Consider the following 17,642-nt stretch of genomic DNA (forward strand, 5'->3'; position numbering starts at 1 on the left):
AAGATCGGTCGATAATCGAGCGATATCTTTTAAAATCGGTTGATAATCGAGCGATATCTTTTAAAATCGGTTGATAATCGAGCGATATCTTTTAAAATCGGTTGATAATTGAACGATATCTTTTAAGATCGGTCGATAATCGAGCGATATCTTTTAAAATCGGTTGATAATCGAGCGATATCTTTTAAAATCGGTTGATAATCGAGCGATATCTTTTAAAATCGGTCGATAATTGAGCGATATCTTTTAAAATCGGTTGATAATCGAGCGATATCTTTTAAAATCGGTTGATAATCGAGCGATATCGTTTTAATTCGGTTAAATAATCGGTCATCACTAAAAAATACAACAAAAGACAGGTGTATGTTTCTAGATATGTATATACAAATGGTTATTATCAATCAGCACATATGACATAACTTTACAAATAAACATAAACGCGAATAATTTTGCTGAATTAAAGATACAAGACGGACATTTTTAGACCATTAGTCGAGTACCTGATATCTAGGTTTAGCATATACACAGAATTCAGGTAGGCTAGCTGTTTGGTTATACTAAACACAACCGACGGTATAGGTAAGTTGTTAGGCTACTCTCTTTCGGCATTAACTACTAAACGCTACTGGCATATTAAAACTCCCTGAAATTTATGATACAACGACGGAATAAAAAAAAAAGGCTATGCGATATATAGCAACATATGAAAATAAAAGCCCGAAGTAAAACAAAAACGGTGGTATTTTTTTGAGCTCGACTCATGGTGACACGCCCAGATTCGAACCCGAGTTACGTCCCACGACAATCAAATTAAATTTGGGGATGGCAAAAGGGGATCGCTAGCTCGGTACAACCGTAGAGAATACACAGTAGGGGAGTAGAGACTATAGCCTTTGGAAATATCTCTCCAAATTTTTACTATTAATTTCCCATTGGGTGATTACCTTATAAGTTCTGTACAAGACATATCATTATTGCATGAAAAATGTCGTCCTCTATGGTGGCCTAGAGTGTTATTAAGACAAAGGTAATCAGTACCACGTGTCTACCAAGAAACAGAGTACCGCTGGAAATATCTCTAAAAGATTCAACGAGAACTGAATACAACAACAATTCCTCTATCGAATATCCTCTATGGTACAAGGAAGGTAAGCCTTAGGAAATTCTAGAGGTTTTAGGGGACATCTTGAAACACATGTAAAAACCGTTTACTCGCGTTAACATATCGTGTTTTTTTGGAAAGTCAGCTCTTAATGGAATAAACTTTAATGCGTGCGACGTGACTAGCTCCTTACGTAGCAGCAGCAGACGCTAGCTGCCGGTTTCACCAACCAATGTATTCGTTAATGAAGAATAAAGCTTAAGGGCCCCCGAAATGATTCCCTTCTTGTAGCTTTGCCCTGTTATTACCGCGTCCAAACATCATGATGTATTGTATATACGCAAGAAAATGCTTGCCCCCTAATGCGTTTTTGGACCGTCGATCCATAGCTTTCAAAACAATGTACTACATTTGACACAAAAGTAATTTGTATCACCCTTTTAAATTGCACAAAGTGTGGTAGAAGAACCGAATAGCAATGAGTTGCTTATATGGGAAATCAATTTTGATCCAAAGAGACCAATCAGTTCCTCCGCTGACTAGAAATTCCATTCCATTTACCTAATTACCCCTTTGAAATGCATACACTTTTCCAAATATCAACAGATATAACCAAACCAAACCAATTACGCATTCGCAATTATACCGCTGAAGTCTCAATTGTGCAATTAAACAAATAAAGGTGCGGCACGAGTGAAACCTCGTTATTCGTATAATAATAACAATAAATTGTGCCCAGTTATTACGCGTTAATATATAAACTAATTTGAATATAAGGAGGTCCTTAATTAAAAGCATTAATCAAAACATATCTCTCCTGTTATAAACCTGTTATCTATATACAAACGCGTGGTCCGGAACAAATTAAGAGTATAAGTCCTTTAAAATATAATTTATTATATAGTGTTTATATACCAATGTTTAGAGTAATTTAAATTTAAATACTTCACTCTCATTAATATTAAATATTTTTCAAATAAGCAATATCATTTAGAAAAATAAAAACCACAGTTAAAATACTCAATAAAATTATACGTAATAATAATTAAAAAGTATCATTTCTTTTTAATTCATTAAGATAAACTAGATTTTAGGTATAGAATATGTCAACTATTGGGATGAATTAACTGGTTCGGCCATTAACTCGAGGTCAAATTCGTCGCCTTTAATGAAACCCGTATATTAAGACGAAGATAATGGCTAGATTTATAACAAGTGTCTTAAACTTTGTATCTTGAATGATCGTCCCGTTTTTCTCAATAATAAACTTGAATGGGGCGGCTTGGGTATACTTGTATGATAGGGCAGGGCGTGAGATAGCGAAACCATGAGAAGGATCGAGAGACTCATTACCAAAGCACCCCGGTCTATCTCTCTCCCTTAATCGTTCTAAAATGCTAAACGATACGAAATGCATGGCTACTAAAAATTAATAAAATAAAACGAACGAGTTTGTCGTTTAAAATTCATATTTGACCCCGATGCTGGGAATTAAGGAATTTCTCCTTCGTATAGCATACTTTGTTGATTTTTATCTGACTGACATTCGCGCCAAAAACCGTATGTAAATGTCAGAGTTCAAAAGGTCATTGCCCCCCCCCCCCAACAGAAACAATGCACTAATATAATTATAAATTTAACTGCAAGATTAAAAATTTAAAGCTCACGCAAGTTAGGTTAACTCGAACCACAATCCTTTACGCAACAAGATTTTCTACTAGTTAATGCTGGTTAATTTTGTTTATCTGTTCAGCAAGTTTTACAAGAAAAAGAATCATTTTTGTGTCAAATATGGATTAACTTTGACTTATCAGAGACGACAAACAAAAGCGGGAACGTCGGAGAGACGCGTAAATGAGCCATGCATGCAGGTTCAGAGGCGACACACACAGACCGGAAGTGGGCGGTCTTTAGCCATGAATGACGTCATATTAGGGAAGGCATACCTATTATACAACATGAATACGGAAGTTTTTATAATATAGGAAAGGTGTTTAACAAGAATAAATGCGAGTATACGCCCACGTAACGCTGTCTCCAATTGGATAGGTTAAAACCCGGGGTGGGGGGATGCAAGTCTGTTTCACCCACCGACAAGTATGTCAAATGTCGCGTAATATGACAGTGATTCATATCATCAACGTGTACGTTTATAATACGAACCCTACAAGTTTAAGAAAATGACCGTAAGAAGGGGCATTTTAATTTCGATAAGTTTAAGTTGACGACGAGGGGCCAATCACTACTACCAAAGTCACTGTACACCGATTTAAAGATTAATATGAGTAATCAATTTAGTACAGCCGTTGTAATTAGCTCGAGTTGAAGGGATAACGAAATGGTATGACAACCATTTTTTTAATCTATTATTATTGATAAATTAACATCAAAATCATGAATAAAACTTTTATACCAAAAACCCCTTCCGCTAATTTTATATAATTATTCAATGTTTCAAAAGTTGACTTTTTCAATAAAAACAGAGGTAGCACGAGTGACAATTGTCAAAAATTATAGTTATTTTTATAAATGAACATCATCGCGTTAAATAAAGTTCAATTTGAAGCATTATTAAAGGGTAAAAATTCAGTATCCTATTCCAGTTAAGTTATCAAAAAAAATCTACATATACTTTTCAACTGAAATATATCGTGACTTGACTGTTCATCGGATTTCCATTTACGTCAAACATCAAACAGCTGTAATATGCGGCGTCAATAATTTTACGATTACATGGAAATATCCCGGTTAAAACATAGAAATATGTCACATAAACGATAAAAACTAAATTTTGCACACCATTTAATTTTAAATAAAATTGTTTTTGATGTGAGAGCTACTTTTGAACATGAATACGGAAGTCAATTTTGAGATTAAAACAAAAGTTACTGTGAAAAGGTAGCTTATGTCCAATCGTTTCAGGCAAGTTGTCATGTGTCAGTAAAAATAAATGTTAGATGAAAAAAAGATAACATATATTTAATTTAATACCTGCAAAATGTTCCTCGATTCATTTCCAATAAATAATTATATTAAACAGAAATTAATTATATTTGTTTTAAACAAAGTTTATCAACGTACTGGTGCTGCCACCTGAATTTAATATTAAAACTTGCGAGGTAAAATAGTCTTGTGTTTGACCAGCAACTGAATGAAACTGAACTGAACTGGTCTCCTGGCAACACTGGCGGGGGAACGGTTAAAACCCCCTCAGGTGAAAACTATGTATATACCCTTCCTCAATTATACCTATATATATACATATCAAGCCGCGGGAGATACATTGGGGTCAAAGGTCAATCCCATCATGAGAGAGAAAGAGAGAGAGAAAAATATCATTTATTTGAACACGCGCATGCATGGCTAAAAGAACCAAGTGTGACTAAATAAAATTTAAACAAAAATTATCATTTGAGACGATCATCATTAAGACCAGGAATGCATACAGCTAATGGGAATCTTTGAGTACAAATTTTATCAACGTATCTAGGCGGTTTTGTGGGATGAGCTAGACTAATCATTATTTATGACGAATTTTACCTCACGAATAGTCTATTTCGCTGCGCCTAGGAACTCGCGATGTTACTAACAAATGAAATCACAGTTAGAAAGGCGTCAGAATTATGAGAGGGTGACGGAGAGTAAGTTCACAAACCCACAGACCCAGCATAGAAATTAAGATGGGAGATATGGGGTCGCAATGATTCCAATAAGCCGTATTTATTTATTCCTGCAAACGAATTTAAACGAATGAGGTGCACGTTTTTAGTTTCAGGCGATTTTCACGAATATCGCCTATAACCCAAAACTTCTTCAAACTGATAATTACCGATTATTGAACATAATCGTGGGGAAACATAGAGATACATTAATTTTTGAAAGCAAAAACCACGCAAGTCATATTTTCCACGGTTAATACGACATAAAAATTACTTAAGGAAATAAATATAATTATCCTGACATAATAAAACTTTGCCAAAATAATGATTACCTCGTAATTAACCAATATTACTAATTAAACAACTGTAATAAGCCGTTTTAAAGTAAGAAATTCATCATCTTTTGTATTTACGTGGCATTTGAAATGGGTGCATGTTCGCGAGAATGTAAAATAATCTTAAAATGCGTGTCTTTCTCTGTTCAATTCGTGTTTGACCCGAGACTAGCAGAGAGTCAGGGTCCAATTTGACTAAAAATCCGGTAAAAAAAAAAGAGGTGAAGAAACCCGTCTTAAAACACACACATACACCAAAGGTTTATTACTATTTTAAAAATACGCCAACGTGGTCATCATTTCCTTATACCGAAATAATAATAACCCCATCTAAATGCTTGTATACCTAAAAACCATGGCTCTTAAACCCTAATGGGACTGGACTGGAGAAACTGTTCAATCTCTTTGTGAGGATGCTCAGCGAACCTAGGCACGTGCATGGCGTCGAAGGGGGGGGGGGTGTAAATAAAATTGTTTTCCCCTAAGCTCTCTGTATGCACGGTCTCCCTAGGCGCGTGCGTAGCGGAGGGGGGGGGGTTAGTAAATGAAATTGTTTTCCCCTAACGTGTTCGTCGTTGCTAGTCCTCTTTAAAATACAAAGTCCATGCTAAAACTATAATGATTTTAAGTGTCTCAGACATGAAAATGCTCGGGTTAAAACGTGTGAAGTCTAAAGTGGTCTTCATCAAAAGAACGATTCATCATTTAACGCGGGATTGTGGTTGCGAAATACTTCTGCTGGCGGCGCATTATCTCTATTAGAAATCAAGATTCGTGGCTATTTATGTTAATTACGTATTTATGAATGAGTTCGCACTTCATTGACAAGCGTGCATCATCCATAAAAGATATTTCCACAGTATTCTGTATCTATTCTTATTATTAATAATAAGTAATTAATAGTAATAAAACCGTTGTGACGAGCGCTTAAAATTTGAAAATGTACTTAATAAAGATCACGTGATTTATCAATAAATTCCGTTAAGCCTTTGTTTTTTAATTTTGAAATTCCTCGCGCTTTTACAATTGATTGAGTAATGTCACGTGATGGGTCGCGCGTGAGGAAGAAAAAGCGGGCTTTTAGATGCGAACTGATTCGGTATTATAGCCAAGAAAGTAGGCTATATAAAACACGAGGCGATATTTAAAGAGGAACGTGTCTTGTATAAATTTGTGAAGGGGAGAAAGATGTATTTTTCTAAAGGAGATCATGTAAACTTGTTGCGCGTATCAATCCCAAAAAGAAAAAAAAGATGACGGTTCTCGAATAGACACGAATTTCGTTTTGACCCCGGAGATCCTGGGCTCGAAAATAGGCGCGGATAATGATACCTTTTTTTCCCGCCATTTTGCACGGGCCCAGCTAGCATTTAGAGATTTATATAAGAGAAACTCGTGTCATTTCACGCTCTCACGAAGCACGCCTTAGATTTGCTAAGATTATTTCCAAACCATCATTTCTTTGTATATACACTGTGTTTCTAGCATGTCTGTAAAGTGAAAGTTTCACGAAGTCTTTGAAATCTTCTTCGAACGAATATCAAGTAAAAAACCCCATTATTTAGTACCGTAGGGCTTTGACATAAGCAAACGGAATTCCAAGTATACCTTATACAAAACCACTGTTATAATATTTCAAAGTGAAAGTGTCAGATGAAGTTAATTAATTATATCTAAAATTGATAATTTGCTTGATTACTTATTTACTCCAGCCCTGATTATTATAACGCCAAGTATTAGGTATCACTGGAAAGAGAAGAAGTAGGGCTACCACATACCCAAAGCATTTTCGCGCATCTTTCATAGAACCAGAGTTATAACACTCCAAAGCGAGAGATTCAATTAGAATCGACTGGGGGTTACAGGGAGTTTCTTTTATTCCGATGTCAGTTGTAACTATCCCTTTAAAAAGAATAGGGCTATTACGTCTAATAGCCCTCTTCCATTTTTATCGTAGTATGTTAAAAGGTGGGTTAAAAGCGGTTTTGAAATCGTGTATTACTTTTGCGGGTCCACAATTTTCGCGGGGAACGGTAACGTTTATAAGACTGGTACTACATTGCGTAATCAGATATAGAATGTATCCCATCATTCATCGGGTGTAATTTAGCAGTCGACGCCGCCCGCACTAACAAAAAACCCAACCAAATTGTAAAACAGGAGGGTCAGTTGTTTTTAGCCACAGTTTAACAACACAATCAAAAAATATCAAGTAGAACAAAATATAAAATAGAATTTGCTTCTATTTTAAAGACATAGTCGAGGTTTTCGTACTATACGACCCGACCAAAAAGCCGCTGAGGATGCTGGGAAGACATCGTTGCCGTTGCGTAAATGGGGGTAGACAGGGGCTTCGCTAAAGTATGGAGATTTCTACTCCATCTTGCATGCACCTCTCTCCAATCAAAGATAAGATAATTTCAAACACAGCAACAACCTACAACTAGTTCAATTCGCGTAGTTTCACGAAAAGACAAAATATACTACAATGTCTAAAATAAGTAGAAGCGAAACTGCGAAAGAGTCAATAAGAAAAGGAAATTAGGGAGCGGTTTTTAAAAAGAAAAAAGAAAAACTTATAAAAGTTGGTTGGTATTTAGTAATCGTTGTTAGTAATCTCGGCAATCACGATTAACGCTTTAACCATATTTCTATCTCTCTCTCGTGTTGTTTTAAAAATCTTTAACAATTACTCTATAGCCTAGAAACCCTTAGAAGTTACACACACACAAACACGTACACTTCTTTCTCGATATATGAATAATGCAATACATCAACTCTACCCCTTAATTAAGGGTTGATTGCGACTTAGAACGAACCGAACCGAACGCGGATGCAAATACCAGATAATGACCCTAGCTTGAGTTACAAAGAATAATAATACAAAAAAAACCCCACTTCTTTAATCTAAACACACCTAAGTATTAGCACTTCGTTAAATGGCGAAAATTAAATGGTATTTACTTACGAGGAAGAAGGCTTTCTGGGTTAAATATGGCTGCGATCGTTTTGGTTTGATCCTAAAATAAAATTTAAAAATTAATTAGAATTAAATGTTTATTTTGTATTGGCGAAAATGATCCTAATTTCCCTAATCCTTGGTTAAATTATTAAGTAATATAATATTAAAAATACCTTATGTGTGTTCAAGTTAATAATTTTAGCATCGCGTCTCTGTATTTGCTTTAAGTACATAATTAAAGTTCATTACAAAACATACATTCTCGGCTAAGCCTAATTCTCCACTTTGAAAAACTGGAAGTCTCCCCGAAATCCAGAAAACGCGCTCGAATTACTGATTTATAGACACCGTGGCGCCATCTACTCAAAACAAAGCTCGCTAGTCTCGCTGAAGGATGGAGAAAATAATGAAAATTCCGGAAAGTCGACAACGAATTAAGCGTTTATAGACACCGTGGCGCCATCTACCCAAAATGAAGATAACTAGTTCCTTCAATTTTCCGCGAGCAGCGAGTAAATTTAGAAATCGACAACGAATTAAGCGTTTATAGACACCGTGGCGCCATCTACCCAAAATGAAGATAACTAGTTCCTTCAATTTTCCGCGAGCAGCGGGTAAATTAAGAAAACGACAACGAATTAAGCGCTTATAGACACCGTGGCGCCATCTACGTTAAAAAAGGAACTAATTCAATAGAGAAAACAATGCTGGAATAGAAGGTGCGTGCATTGCATGGATATAACTCTTTTCATTTCCGACTATCTCTGATAAATCAGTCAACATTTAGCAAATTAAGAAAATTGACACTGTTGTACCACTATAACTGGAAATTGGGGACGAATACTTTTAACCTAAACAACAATCAACAATACCTTCTATTCCAATTATTATTTTCAATTAAATTGAAGTAAAAATACGCCTAAAAAGCGCGAAAATGAACAAAATAAAAACAAATTTAAATACAATTGTTTTAACCCTTTTGTTTCAAATCTTTTTCACAAAAAAAACAAGCGAACAAAACAAAACCCCAGTTAGTTTTAAATCTTATTATCACGTCGTTCCCCTATTCTGTATTGCACGTATCTTTTAATAAAGCTCCAAACATTTTAGAAACACTTGGTCTACACATGTAGAAAAAGAAATAATAGCTGGGCTCCACAATCACACACACATACACAAATGTAAATTAAAATGAAGAGCTAAGCCTCGGTCATCCCATGCACCCATACGTATAATGCATCACTAGTAAAAAAATGAGTTGAAAAGATATCACGCCCAAAATTTAATTTGCGAGAGTGAACGCTATATGGTCGCGTAGTTTCATTATTAATTTTAGGGCCACCGTATATGCTCTGGTAGAAAATTGATATTGTTATATAACACTAGTTGGATTAATCTAACATAGTGGATTAAATGGGATATAAGAATTAGATACGTTTAATAGTTTCGGGGCGTATTTTCTATATAATATAATAGCCATAGACATCAACGACGAAGCCACAATATCATTATATAATGCTAGAAACTCAGCTACAATCGTTACGCGCACATACATACGTACATAAATACATATACATATGTAAATTAACATATACATGTTCTGATTAAATGCTTATTATTTACTATTTATGTTGGTATGTAAATTTTCGTATCCTTATTTGGCAGCTGCGTTTAGCTATGTTTATAATTAGCAGAAGTTCATAATATCCTTTCCACACTACACAAATTATTAACTAAACCAAAATAGTTAGTGATTAATGGTTAATTATGATAGTTATATAAGTATGAAAAAAAATTTTGATCAAAAATGATTTTATTTATTTGCTAATTATGTCGTTATGTAAATTTTGTATCCTTATTTACCCGCGTTTTACAAATTATAAACTACTAATGGTTAAATATGATAGTTAAGTATGAGATTTAAACCATTTAGATTTATCAAAATGTTTTAGAAAAATTGTTAATAATGTACCCTCGGTAATGTACAAGGATGATGGTAAAATTACGGCCGGTAATTAGGTAAATTACCAATTCACATCTTTAAAAAGACTATCTAAGATACCGGGCGTTGCAAGGGTGTTTTAATCCCGCTAAGAGTTTCTGGTATATCCATACGATGATAAAATTTTAATAAAATTAAATTTAAGGAATAAAAATGCGTTAACATCATTCGCGAAACGATATTACAAAATTGCGTATATGAACTGTTACTGGACCTCATTTGTTACATGCATTAAGGATTCAGAAAAGGGAACCCAGTGCAACGCATTCCTCGCCTGGCAATTAAACGAAATACGTGATTTCAACGAACGCTACCTTCAATGCAGGCTCGCTCTGATTCACCTCCGCGACCGCCCGCGGCAAGCTACACCTAGAGTGACCGCGTATAACGATAGCCCAGCCGATGACCGAACATACATACACGAAGGGGTCATTTATATAATTTCAGGCTATTATTTTTAAAAATGGGACTCGTGTTTTAAAAAGGTATATATATATACCCTTTTGTCCATTGGCGTGTTAAACATACCCTCTTTCGTTTGTCAAAAAGCTTGGCCTGTAATAAAATTTTAAACCTGGCCGCTGCAGGTCAAGCGTGTATATTCAAATTTGTGTACACGGAATTAACAAGAAAGGCGCGTGTAATTAAGCAAATTACCTACGTATGTCTTAGTAATTATAGACCGGACCACGGGGAAAATTATATGGTGTTTTGTTTAACAACTATGACAACGTGTTATCGGATTGTTCAAACAAGATTGCTATGTTTTCTATATGGTTTCTAATCTTGAATTAAACTAAGAACATTCATTTTTATCAGTTTATATAGGTTTTATTGGTATTAACGTTTTGAAAACTTCTATACCTTTCCGTGGCTACACGTGATTTGGAATTAGTTCTATAGAATTTAAGGTAAAGATGTATAGATATTTTTAAGTAATTTCTGTGAAATTCCCGATGTAAGTTAAGGGTTTTTATGAGTTCGAATTTACTTATGTTCGTTATTGTTCACAAGACACATACAGTCTTAAGCAGTTTTTCATTGGCATTTACTAATTATCTTATTGTAAGGACGAAAGTAATCGTAAAATTTCAATAAATGCATCTATGTCCATAATTTAATATTGTTCCATGGCGGCAAATTGCTAGCAAACGGCAATTGATTCCTAAATATGTTCGTTACACTTTAAAACCTCAAAATAATAATAATTACGTTCATAGTTACAACATGAACCAAAAAATAAAAATAATGAATTTTGCTGAAAGAATCCTTAATTCGGAATATTCCCCTTTTTACTATTATAAAAACTAAAACAATTATTTTTATTTGGTCCTATTACAATTTTTCACGAATAATGCATGCAATACCACCATGCGCACGCCCACCGCCAAAAATCTGCACTATACCAATACCACCCTGTAAATCCTACTTTTCGGTTTAACAGCTATAAGGGAACGCACTTGAAAAATTATCACAGTCCGTTCTAAAAAGTATAACGTACTTAATTTCCCAGTCGAGTCCAATGCAAGCTTAGTGTTTTTTCCTGATAGTTGCGAGCAATTAAAGTTTCTTTTTTTAGCTACGCACAATATGGTTTTTAATATTCAAGTGCTGACATTACGAAAGTAGCCAAGATTTAAAACGAGCGCTTCGTGCTCTCGTCGCCTTATGGTCAAGCGTTGGTTGGTCAAGCAGGGCGTGGCGCGCGATATAACTGATTTTCACTAAAATACATATATATTCATTTATTTATTTTTTGCAGACTAAATAGGAAGATGGACTTCAAATCCGAGTGTTTCTCGCTTGTCGTAATAGAACTAGCTCTTTGTAAGTCTATATAGCATTACGAAGTATAGTAGAAAGTGTCATACTTATGGAACATATCTTATAAACTTATGGTTCAAAATTGTTCTATGTATTTAGTAGATCATTTTCGAGTCAAAATTGCCTATGGAACCCATTGTACATACTTCGATGGAACACCCTGTAGGCTGTAGCATGTGGAAATGGTCTTATATTTGAATAAATACGTCTTGTGAAATGTTGACTGTAGCACTCCCAATCAAAAGTAACCAACCAATTTTGTTTGTGCAGTGTCCTTCAAGAACCATTACTTTTACGATCCCAGAATACTTAGTATCTATCCCCAAACATTAGATAAATCGATATAGCGTCTCTCTTTCATCAAAACAAACTTAAAACGCGAATTATAATAATATAGTACATGTGATTGTCATAAACTGGTAAATAGATTAACAAGAAGTATCAAAGTAGGCTATAAGGTCCTGACTGCGTCTCACCAGGCGTCGGTTTATCCTACGTCACTTCATTACAAGCTCCAGTTTGTAACCAGTGACAAACTTATGGATCATATCTTATGCTCTTAAGCATATTAGATACTCGCTAAGAATCCGCCAGCATCTTGGAAAATGGCGACCACTAACTAAGACGTTTCAACCCAGAAATTAAGTATGGCTAGCTTACTAAAATTATTCGTAACAAACACATTAGTTGGGATTTTGATATTTTCCAGTTAATCAACTCGGGATAAAACGAGATAAAAGTCGATTTTAAGGAGTGGTCAGCGAATGTATGCACAGTTTGATATTCGATATGAAAGCAGCGTCAAGATACGCGGGTCAAACCTAAAAAATTGACCAGGACACTCGTACGATATCGAAGGCGGACGCGGCCGAACTTAATAGTACAACAAATGTCTCCATGGTAACATTACCAAGAACTGATACAAAAGCCCCAAAAAATTTGCATACCGATTTTTAAATAACGCTATAAAGCCAATATATATACAGTATATCGCAATAAAAATCTTCTTTTTTGCAGCAAAAAGAGGCATGCTTTTGCATGTTGAATTTAATAACACTGAAAATATTTTTAATTACCTTGTGTTTCACACTCCATAGAGATTGCGTTACAGATTGCAAACCGTTATGTTGTTTTCCAACCTGAAATATATACATATAATTATAATTATAATCTGTAAATTGTTTAATATTAAAAACACCACACCTAAAAATATAATAAATTAATTAATAAATGTTTTTAAATTTTTGTTCAACTGGTTCAACTCGTTTTAGAACGCGAGATTTTGGATACGAGTTTCAAATAAATTTCCCCGTTTTTTATACCGAATTTTCCGCACGATTGATTTACAAGTCCCGTCAAAACTTTTTGAATTTTGCTTCTGTGTAAGCGTTGGTGGTATAGCGGTGAGAATAGCTGCCTTCCAAGCAGTTGACCCGGGTTCGACTCCCGGCCAATGCAGTTAATATTTTTAAAACTTGTGATCAAATAGAACAACATGTAATCATTGGAGTTTCGCTGTGAGCTAGAATGATAAGCATTGGTGGTATAGCGGTGAGAATAGCTGCCTTCCAAGCAGTTGACCCGGGTTCGACTCCCGGCCAATGCAAGAGATATTTTTAAAATTTATGATTGAATAGAATAACATGTAATCATTGGAGTTTCGCTGTGAGCTAGAATGATAAGCATTGGTGGTATAGCGGTGAGAATAGCTGCCTTCCAAGCAGTTGACCCGGGTTCGACTCCCGGCCAATGCAGTTAATATTTTTAAAACTTGTGATCAAATAGAACAACATGTAATCATTGGAGTTTCGCTGTGAGACGGAATAATAAGCATTGGTGGTATAGCGGTGAGAATAGCTGCCTTCCAAGCAGTTGACCCGGGTTCGACTCCCGGCCAATGCAGTTAATATTTTTAAAACTTATGATCAAATAGAACAACATGTAATCATTGGAGTTTCGCTGTGAGCTAGAATGATAAGCATTGGTGGTATAGCGGTGAGAATAGCTGCCTTCCAAGCAGTTGACCCGGGTTCGACTCCCGGCCAATGCAAGAGATATTTTTAAAATTTATGATTGAATAGAACAACATGTAATCATTGGAGTTTCGCTGTGAGACAGAATTATAAGCATTGGTGGGATAGCGGTGAGAATAGCTGCCTTCCAAGCAGTTGACCCGGGTTCGACTCCCGGCCAATGCAGTTAATATTTTTAAAACTTATGATCAAATAGAACAACATGTAATCATTGGAGTTTCGCTGTGAGCTAGAATGATAAGCATTGGTGGTATAGCGGTGAGAATAGCTGCCTTCCAAGTAGTTGACCCGGGTTCGACTCCCGGCCAATGCAAGAGATATTTTTAAAATTTATGATTGAATAGAATAACATGTAATCATTGGAGTTTCGCTGTGAGACGGAATAATAAGCATTGGTGGTATAGCGGTGAGAATAGCTGCCTTCCAAGCAGTTGACCCGGGTTCGACTCCCGGCCAATGCAGTTAATATTTTTAAAACTTATGATCAAATAGAACAACATGTAATCATTGGAGTTTCGCTGTGAGCTAGAATGATAAGCATTGGTGGTATAGCGGTGAGAATAGCTGCCTTCCAAGTAGTTGACCCGGGTTCGACTCCCGGCCAATGCAAGAGATATTTTTAAAATTTATGATTGAATAGAATAACATGTAATCATTGGAGTTTCGCTGTGAGACGGAATAATAAGCATTGGTGGTATAGCGGTGAGAATAGCTGCCTTCCAAGCAGTTGACCCGGGTTCGACTCCCGGCCAATGCAGTTAATATTTTTAAAACTTATGATCAAATAGAACAACATGTAATCATTGGAGTTTCGCTGTGAGCTAGAATGATAAGCATTGGTGGTATAGCGGTGAGAATAGCTGCCTTCCAAGTAGTTGACCCGGGTTCGACTCCCGGCCAATGCAAGAGATATTTTTAAAATTTATGATTGAATAGAATAACATGTAATCATTGGAGTTTCGCTGTGAGACGGAATAATAAGCATTGGTGGTATAGCGGTGAGAATAGCTGCCTTCCAAGCAGTTGACCCGGGTTCGACTCCCGGCCAATGCACATGATATTTTTAAAATTTATGTTCAAATAACATTGATCCTTGATTATAGGGACTTGGCAATTCGGGCTTAACTCCGCCCCCAGCGCCATTATGGTATGTTTTTTTAACAGAATGAAAGCTACATAAGCCCCTCCTCCTGGTATGTTTTTTAGCACTAGTGGAAGGTAGCCTGACGTTGCATGACGTAGTACTGCCAAGTCCCTATTGTTGGTATAGCGGTGAGAATAGCTGCTTAACTTTCGGCAAATGCATTTCACTATATTTTATCTTGAAGTTAAAAATAGCACACGTAACTAACCTGGGCAAATAGCACTATTATGGCGATCCCATCGGGTGTCCCCAATGCTTCTTGCAAACAGCTGTATTGTTTAACATTATAATGAACCAGCTGAACCTGAAATTATAATTTGAAAATATTAAACTACAAACAATCTCACTCTTTCAATGGAAGCTAGTGTGCGAATTTGAAAAATTGCTTTTGAATATTTTAAATTTCTCGCGCTTTAATAATTCAAAATGTCACGTGTTTTGGGGATACTAAAAATAATTCGTTAATTTTGACATTTAGTAGTCTTTTCAGTTGCTTAGTAAAATTTATCGAAGTTAAGTTTAATATTGAAATATGTAATTTTCACACAGTCCCTCGTATTCTAAGTTCCAAAAAAAAAAAATTATAAATTACACTTTAACTCACTTAGCAAGGGGGTATAAGCCTACTTCTTTATGTATAAGTTGGTAAGTACAGAGGTCATGAAATGACCCCTTAATCGTGCTAGCAAAAACACACACCGTATAAATTTTGGTATAACATGGTGGACCCTCATTAAATTTATATTTTACGTTAGGTATTAACGTCGAGAATGATGTATGACTGGAAAAAAACTACGTCATCCACCCTTGCAGGAAAGCGGACTCGCCCGGAACGGGACAACACACAGGTAAGTGCGTGGGGGAAACAATAGGGAGAGTCAATTGTCCATGCGTAACGTTTGCACTTGGGTTATATGGGTAATCATGGGCGGGTAGATTCCGGATATTCAACCAATCAGAGATGATTTCACCGTCCTAGCATTATTTAAATTAAAGCTAGAGGGGAGGAAAAACAGAAGAAAAAATAAACCATGAGCGTAAAATGAATAGCTTGGCTGACAACGCTTGGTCATGGTTGGTCGCTAGCATAATCACTTCGATTTCTGTGCTATTAACTCCCTGCCTATTGTTTAGGCACCATTGTCACATCCCCTTTATCCCCCATACAGGTAAAGTTGAACAAAATTTGAATAATTGATGAGCGGCACTAGAAAATTCTCGACTAGCTCCATGAACATGTTTTTCATATTATTTATAATACCCAACTATTCATTTGCATATTTATAACGGCAGGCTGGATAATCCATGTGTCATAACAAAAAGAACTTAAAAATATGACACGTACGCTCTGTTTTTATATAGAGAGTTTAAGAAACTTACCCTAAAACCTTTTGAACTTTTTAATTTCTTTTAGGCCTTGTTTAAATTGCACTACAACTGTCCGAGTTAAGCCTAATTTGAAAAACTGTAAAGCGCGCGAGATTTTATTTTTATTTTTCCCGCCTGGTAGGAGTTATGCCGAATTGGAAAAATGAAAAGCGCGCCAAATTTGTTCTTTCGCGCCAACTAGTAGTTAAGCCTAATTTTTAAAAAATTAAAAGAGCGCGAGCTTTTTTCGCGCCAACATTGAACCAGAATACCAGTTAAGCCTAATTTTTTAAAATGAAAAGAGCGCGAGCTTTTTTCGCGCCAACATTGAACCAGAATAGCAGTTAAGCCTAATTTGAAATGACAACCGATTTATCTCGATCCATATCCAAAATTAAAAAGGTCTTACACCCTTGACGTTTCGGTGAATTTCTTAAACTCTAATTTAACAAAGGTTTTAAAACCTGCCATTTAAAATTTATACGCAATACCGCGAATAATTTTACAAAAGAATTGATTAATATCATCTATAAATCAATCTTTTCATTCATTAATTTTCCAAGGCGACGCCATTAATGATTTGTGGATAATCGAATATTATCATTACAAAAAAGCTAAAGCTATGGATCGGAAACTCGAATATATTCCGAATTCCTTACAAAGAAAAATATAGTCTAGACAATCTATTGTTCTTAATATTATAAAAATGAAAGTTTCACTTATACGCAGTATAGCTGATATCATCCCATTAATGTATTCATTAATTAACCCAAACAGCCGCGAGAGAAAAAGTTCAGTTTTTTCGCTTAATAATCAAGGTCGAGATTGGTGGTTTGGGTGGCTTGTTAGGCTTTTAATTAAAATTCCCACTTAATTAAGAGATAATGTTTGCGGGTCGCCTCTGCATGGAGATTGGCTCATGCACCTGCCGTGTTTTTTCTACATCTTTTGGATAAATTGAAGAAGATGCGTTTTTGGTAATAAAGATTAATCTTAATTTGTTTTGGTACATAGGCCTAAATTAGGCACGCAATTAAATAAATAAATTCCATATAAAGAGCAGTTCACAATGCATTCCATATTTCTAAATCAATTGCGTAAATCAAGTTTAAAATACTTAGTTCACAGACAGTGGGAGTCAAAAGCTAGGCCTCCTTGTGTAAATGGTATGAATTCTCCTAGTTTGTAAACTATGTATAAAAGTTTTGGGAAA

At 35.5% G+C, this 17,642-nt stretch overlaps 1 protein-coding gene, 1 long non-coding RNA gene and 12 other non-coding genes across 14 annotated transcripts in view; 13 read left to right on the plus strand and 1 right to left on the minus strand.

The window, feature by feature from the left end:
• The window catches only part of LOC149650750 (uncharacterized), a 35,528-nt gene extending 22,488 nt beyond the window's left edge, over positions 1 to 13,040 (plus strand). The window contains exons 3-5 of the long non-coding RNA XR_016370949.1: positions 11,823 to 11,887; positions 11,984 to 12,529; positions 12,594 to 13,040. This is a non-coding gene — a long non-coding RNA (uncharacterized LOC149650750). The remainder of the gene's footprint in view (positions 1 to 11,822; positions 11,888 to 11,983; positions 12,530 to 12,593) is intronic.
• LOC149650751 (carbonic anhydrase-related protein-like) overlaps positions 1 to 17,642 on the minus strand; it is a 41,130-nt gene that overhangs the window by 9,858 nt on the left and 13,630 nt on the right. Inside the window, exons 4-6 of the mRNA XM_089847377.1 lie at positions 15,270 to 15,365; positions 12,961 to 13,023; positions 8,065 to 8,116 (exon numbers count right to left, since the gene is read on the minus strand). Coding sequence (XP_089703503.1) covers positions 8,065 to 8,116; positions 12,961 to 13,023; positions 15,270 to 15,365 — 211 coding nt within the window. The remainder of the gene's footprint in view (positions 1 to 8,064; positions 8,117 to 12,960; positions 13,024 to 15,269; positions 15,366 to 17,642) is intronic.
• Positions 13,271 to 13,342, plus strand: TRNAG-UCC (transfer RNA glycine (anticodon UCC)). Its single transcript has one exon. It is a non-coding gene; the product is annotated as a tRNA-Gly (tRNA).
• Positions 13,419 to 13,490, plus strand: TRNAG-UCC (transfer RNA glycine (anticodon UCC)). Its single transcript has one exon. It is a non-coding gene; the product is annotated as a tRNA-Gly (tRNA).
• Positions 13,567 to 13,638, plus strand: TRNAG-UCC (transfer RNA glycine (anticodon UCC)). The gene has a single exon. It is a non-coding gene; the product is annotated as a tRNA-Gly (tRNA).
• On the plus strand, positions 13,715 to 13,786 carry TRNAG-UCC (transfer RNA glycine (anticodon UCC)). The gene has a single exon. It is a non-coding gene; the product is annotated as a tRNA-Gly (tRNA).
• TRNAG-UCC (transfer RNA glycine (anticodon UCC)) lies at positions 13,863 to 13,934 on the plus strand. The gene has a single exon. It is a non-coding gene; the product is annotated as a tRNA-Gly (tRNA).
• On the plus strand, positions 14,011 to 14,082 carry TRNAG-UCC (transfer RNA glycine (anticodon UCC)). The gene has a single exon. It is a non-coding gene; the product is annotated as a tRNA-Gly (tRNA).
• On the plus strand, positions 14,159 to 14,230 carry TRNAG-UCC (transfer RNA glycine (anticodon UCC)). Its single transcript has one exon. It is a non-coding gene; the product is annotated as a tRNA-Gly (tRNA).
• Positions 14,307 to 14,378, plus strand: TRNAG-UCC (transfer RNA glycine (anticodon UCC)). Its single transcript has one exon. It is a non-coding gene; the product is annotated as a tRNA-Gly (tRNA).
• On the plus strand, positions 14,455 to 14,526 carry TRNAG-UCC (transfer RNA glycine (anticodon UCC)). The gene has a single exon. It is a non-coding gene; the product is annotated as a tRNA-Gly (tRNA).
• On the plus strand, positions 14,603 to 14,674 carry TRNAG-UCC (transfer RNA glycine (anticodon UCC)). Its single transcript has one exon. It is a non-coding gene; the product is annotated as a tRNA-Gly (tRNA).
• On the plus strand, positions 14,751 to 14,822 carry TRNAG-UCC (transfer RNA glycine (anticodon UCC)). Its single transcript has one exon. It is a non-coding gene; the product is annotated as a tRNA-Gly (tRNA).
• TRNAG-UCC (transfer RNA glycine (anticodon UCC)) lies at positions 14,899 to 14,970 on the plus strand. Its single transcript has one exon. It is a non-coding gene; the product is annotated as a tRNA-Gly (tRNA).

This window comes from Phalangium opilio, unplaced genomic scaffold (assembly GCF_054372755.1).
Source record: "Phalangium opilio isolate 3A_F unplaced genomic scaffold, DU_Popi_V2 ptg000082l_1, whole genome shotgun sequence".
Classification (NCBI taxonomy): domain Eukaryota; kingdom Metazoa; phylum Arthropoda; class Arachnida; order Opiliones; family Phalangiidae; genus Phalangium; species Phalangium opilio.